General features: G+C 30.2%; 1 protein-coding gene across 1 annotated transcript; it reads left to right on the top strand.

Moving 5' to 3' along the window:
- Nucleotides 1–2,326: 2,326 nt before the first annotated feature.
- LOC145042067 (E3 ubiquitin-protein ligase AIRP2-like) lies at nucleotides 2,327–4,439 on the top strand. The gene is made up of 5 exons (XM_078990428.1): nucleotides 2,327–2,640; nucleotides 3,061–3,211; nucleotides 3,318–3,384; nucleotides 3,636–3,870; nucleotides 3,955–4,439. Exons 1-5 carry the CDS (start codon nucleotides 2,561–2,563, stop codon nucleotides 4,163–4,165), a joined length of 744 nt encoding a protein of 247 aa, XP_078846554.1. The 5' UTR covers nucleotides 2,327–2,560; the 3' UTR covers nucleotides 4,166–4,439.
- The last annotated feature ends 1,041 nt before the right edge of the window (nucleotides 4,440–5,480 follow it).

Raw genomic sequence — 5,480 nt, 5'->3', positions numbered from 1 at the left:
TATCCGCACAATGATATCAATCCACATTTGAACCTATATATATATATATATATATATATATATATATATATATATATATATATATATATATATATATATATATATATATATCAGTGTTGTAAGAATCTCGACTAGGTCCCGATTAATCCCTAGGCGCTACTCGACCGATTAGAGGGCACCTAGCGATTAATCCTTGCATACACAATGAGTGAAACAGTAGAACTCGATGAAATTTTAACACTTTAAAGAAGTTATATCTCAATATAAACTATTTAAGGTATGATTAGTCTTTTATTAATCATAATAACTTATTTTGTTATGATATTAGTGATATTTATTAACTTTTATATGATATTAGTCATATTTAATTTTTTAAAATTCAACAAATTAGCAATTAATAGTCCCCGATTAATCTCCGCCTAGCCGATTAATACTTTAACCCCAGTCCACCGACTAGCTAACATCAAACGATTTTTACAACCTTGATATATATATATATATATATATATATATATATATATATATATATATATATATATATATATATATATATATATATATATATATATATATAACAAATACATTAGTTGATTAAAATAACAATCTATAAAAGTCAAGAATCACCGACCCAATTTCACTTGGGACCCAACTTTGAAGTCGACACCAATTCCATGTCGCATATATGGAGCTAAACCCACCACATCCCGAATTCTGGATCCACATACTCTATATCGTCATCGAGTAGCCTGAATGCTTATCCATAGGTAATGTTGAATGTTAGTATGTTACTTAAATTCCATTCATAGAAGTGATTTTTTCGATACTTTATCTATTATTTGATGAGTTGATTACTATATTATTATAAACATGAAAACAAGGTTTTGAGAGAGCAATACAAGCCTCGTGGACCCATACATATTGGTAAAAGTACAATCATTGTTAACAATGACATTTTTTAATAATTCCTAGATATACAAGTAATAATAATGCTCTTCATCAATTCTCCTAAGAGCCCACAACTATAGCCAGCAAACATGTTCATGACGAGGAACACATTTTTTTTTCTTTCAAAGACAATTAGATCATTAAAATTTAGGATATAATTATTCACATTTTCCACCCTTACTCTTTTTTAGGATTTTGTTCAAGAATTTTCTAGATTCGTACATTCAGTTCAATTTATTTGGATCATTCGTCTATATTTTCCACCCAAACACCTTATAGTAAAAGGATACATATCTAGAGTAGGCTTAGAGTTATTATGCCCGAGTCGTACACTAAAAATAGATTTGGCAACGTTTTATACTTTGCATATATAATACGACCAATAGTTGTAACAAAAAAAAAAGTAATCTAACCAAATACTAATTTAATTTTAACAATAATAAGGAACATTTTTTTTATTTGAAAATTAACTGGTCTCTTCAGAATGAACATTTACCAAAACAGGACTATAGCCCAATAATATATATAGAAATAAATATTTCGAAAAGTGAAATTTTGAAGCTCTAGTACAATTGATTCAACGAACTAGGTGAGTTTTATTCTTTAATTTAATTGCATTTTACTTTCGAAACAATTTTATGTATTCCAGAATGCGTATATCAAGTCCGAAAAACAAGGAACCAATATGGAATATCTAAATTTTGTATGGATTTTTAATTTTAGCCACATAGAACCTATATAACTACCTGAAAATGTTTTAGTGCCACTTATTTGAGAGAAAATAAGTCTACGTTACATATTATTAGTGATTCTGGAATGATAGTGTCACTTCGGAATAAGTAGAACATAGTTCAGAATACGAAGAATAATTCCTAAATGATCGTCCGAAATAAACATAACTATTTCAGAATACATAATCCAAAATACAATTTTCCAATACGAAATATACAAGTGTCAGATTCCAGAAACGATATCTATCAATCACACCTACTTCGGAATACGATATTACAGAGTAACTGGTTATTTTAGAAGAATTACAAAAATATGATTATTGTTATCAAATTGTTCATTTATATGGGTTAATTACTTAATTTCCTAAAAAAATATGCTAATAGCATTGCAATTAACAGATTACGTTAAGAAAGAAACAGAATTCATGACGAAATGCAAATCAGGAATACAGAATCAGAGGAGATGTTACTTAAGGAAAACTGAAGGGACTAGTTATGAAATTCTATATAAATTTAATACCAAAAACAAAACAATTATTTGGAATAGTGAAGTGAAGGATAATCTAATATAATTGATTCTTTTCATAATAACCACTTTAATTCTTTTTTATACAATTATTAGTATTATAATTACCACTAGATCCTATTAATCTAAAAACTTCAAAGTTCCACCAGCTTCTTATCCACGTGTCAGCTTGACAGTGACACAGTTCTTCTCCTTCTTCAGTTCTCTCGAGAACAGAGAGAAGTTACCACTAATCTCACCCCACTCCTAGAGAGAGAAAACAATTCTAGGGTTTTTAGAGAGAGAAAGTCATCACGAATCTCAGTAGATGGTGTGTGAATTTGTGTAATTATTTGCGGGGAAGAAACATAAAAAAGAGATGTATGTGGGATCAATGAGAAAATCGTTCAAGGATTCTCTCAAACTCCTTGAAGCAGATATTCAACATGCTAATACTCTGTAAGAAGTCAACCATTCCCCTATCTTTTCCTCTCGTGATTTCCTTCTACGAAATTCAATGTTCTATTCGTAAATCCTTCAATTTAGTCTCTGGGCTTTTAATCTCTTAGATGAATTTGGGGTTTTTTTTTATATGGATTTACGAGTTATTTCATAGTCAGAAATACACATGTATCTGGTTTTTGTTCGACTCTAGTGGTTGCTGTGCTTCTATATGGGATAAAGGTATCTCACTATTTTAATCAACAAAAGCAGCTTTCCATCATAAAAATCCCAAGACTAATTGAATTTCAATCTGTTTCTTTCAACTTGTATGAATTAACATTGATTCTCATGCTACGATTTGCTCTTTGTTTATCAATTTGAGGATACAGTTGAAAAAAAAACCCTAAAATCCATGGTTTGGTTTATGAGGTGCAGTGCATCTGATTTCCCAAGGGAGTATGATGGTGCCTGTGTTCAGATGAGAATGTCTTATAGCCCGGCTGCACAGTTCTTTCTTTTCTTCGTTCAATGGTCCGATTGCCACCTGGCCGGTGCTCTTGGACTCTTGCGGATCCTCATTTTTCAGGTCAAAATTCAAACTTTTTTTTTTTTTAGCATTTTATTTCTGAATTATGAGATATATAATTTGATTAATCTCCATTCATAAAGCTTCTAACTTGCATACACTACAGGTTTATGCAGATGGCACCACCACCATGTCTACTCATGAAAGGAAGGCTAGCATTAGAGAATTCTATGGTATAATCCCAATTTGCCAAACATAATTGATATATGATTTAATATCCAAATTATATTTCTATATCTATTTTTGTCCCGTTAACATTAGTGTCATATCAGAATATCAGTCACAGTACAATACATGTCAAACGAAGTACAACCTGTGTGATGGGGTTATGTGGGATTTTAAGAAGATTGTGTTTTACATCTACCATCTTTTTTTTTTAATTGTTTTAAGGAGTTGATGTTTAGGATGATGATATGATGGATAGGTATTATATATCCATCTTTGATGCAACTTCAAAGTGGTGTGAGTGATTCGGAAGAGAAAAAACAGAAGAAGGTATGCATGGAAAGGTATAAGAAAAGAGAAGATGAAGATCATAATCGGTGTTCTGATGTTGACATTGAACGTGAAGAAGAATGTGGTATTTGCATGGAGATGAATGGCAAACTTGTTTTACCAAAATGTAACCATGCAATGTGCTCAAACTGCTATAACGATTGGTATGATTCTTTATCTTATCAATGAATATACATATTATGCTTTTGCAACAAAAAAAAATAAAAAAAATGTTGATTTTTGTGAAGGCGAACAAGGTCGCTATCATGCCCGTTTTGCCGGGTGAGTTTAAAGCGAGTCGACTCGGGGGAGTTGTGGGTGTACGTTGACTATAAGGAAACAATTGACATGGCAACAATAACAAGAGAAAATTTGAAAAGATTGTTCATGTATATAGACAAGCTGCCTCTTGTTGTCCCTGACTCAAATTTTGACACCTATGATTCGCATTTGATGTAAGCGAATTGACTAATTTACGTATCTACCCCTCTTTATTTGGTGGTTAGATGAAACCCGGCCCGAGAGTTTGTTGTGGGCACGGGGTTTGAAGTGGAGGTAGATTTTACTTGCAACATAAAAAAAGGGTTGTTTGGTAATTGTATGTAGTAAATATGTATATGAATATGATATGCTTGAATGGTGACACATTAAATGTCTGTTATGCCCTTGGGATCGTGAGTGAGTTGGAATCTTAAAGCTTTGCTGATATGGTAAATTTATGTATAGATTTGGAGTTTGGTTTGCAGAGCTTTTGGAGTTATCGTTAATGATAATCTTGACTATTGGTTTCATATTTTCTTTTGGGGTTCGTCTTTAATTTTAGTCGATTATTAAAATTATTTTTTACAGCTACCCTTTTTCTATGTATAGAACACCTGTATTTTCTGGTTTTTTTTGTTAAATCAAAACGTTTTTTTTTTTTTTTCAAAAAAAAAACCCTTGTATTTTCTTATTTTCTGAGTACGTTTACTGATGATCTTATTTTTTTCCTGGAAAACTTCCATCTTATTTGAAAAAACTCACATTTGACACTTTTTTAGCTTATGATTCCTTGGTTTTGTTGTTTATTGTGCTATTGATGTTACAACATCATAATCCGAAGTAAACATTTCATATTTTTAGTTAAAGAGATAATATCTTGTTAGAAAAAACATATATCAAAATCGATTTGCTAATGGTTCAAAGAAAGCAGCATAGATCAAAAATCAACTACCAAAATCAAAAAGAAAAAACAACTTACAGCAGGGAAGAAAACGGTATAGGTTAACTTAGTATCTTATAATTATATGGTTTTCAAAATAAAAAAGAAAAAATAAATTACAAACTTCAATAATATATCTTTGTTTGGTATCTAATAGCTTTCATGAATTTTCTATTAGAAACATTTTCAATTTTATAAGTGATGATAGGCCATAGTAATCTTATTAGATTTTTTAACTTATTTTTAATAGCAGAGTCAGCAAATTCGTTGAACAATGTATTATTATTCATTTTCCAATTAAGAGATGTAAAACCTTCAATTGGCAAACATAAGGTTTTGGAGACTCAGGTTTTGTGTCTGCTAATAAAGGTTCTTTGCATTCTAATTTGAAATTAAATAATAATAATTCAATTTTTAAACAATTTGTTGGCTGTAATTGAAAAAGCTAGAAATTTGCAAGAGTTTTTTGGAATAAAAAACGTTTAGGTTTAAAAACAAAAAATAAAAATATGAAGTTTTTTATATGGTAAACCCTATCTTTTTTATTTATTTATTTTAGCTATTTTATCATCT

This window comes from Lactuca saligna, chromosome 4, assembly GCF_052625555.1.
Source record: "Lactuca saligna cultivar CGN05327 chromosome 4, ASM5262555v1, whole genome shotgun sequence".
NCBI classification, from domain to species: Eukaryota; Viridiplantae; Streptophyta; class Magnoliopsida; order Asterales; family Asteraceae; genus Lactuca; species Lactuca saligna.
This window is presented reverse-complemented; position numbering and strand designations above follow the sequence as displayed.

What these genes read in the sequence shown, in the direction of transcription:
- LOC145042067 (XM_078990428.1), top strand. Translation starts at nt 2,561, where the DNA reads ATGTATGTGGGATCAATGAGAAAATCGTTCAAGGATTCTCTCAAACTC. An exon ending in TGCGGATCCTCATTTTTCAG is followed by an intron (nt 3,212 to 3,317) that starts GTCAAAATTCAA and finishes CATACACTACAG; the next exon opens with GTTTATGCAGATGGCACCAC. An exon ending in TAGCATTAGAGAATTCTATG is followed by an intron (nt 3,385 to 3,635) that starts GTATAATCCCAA and finishes TATGATGGATAG; the next exon opens with GTATTATATATCCATCTTTG.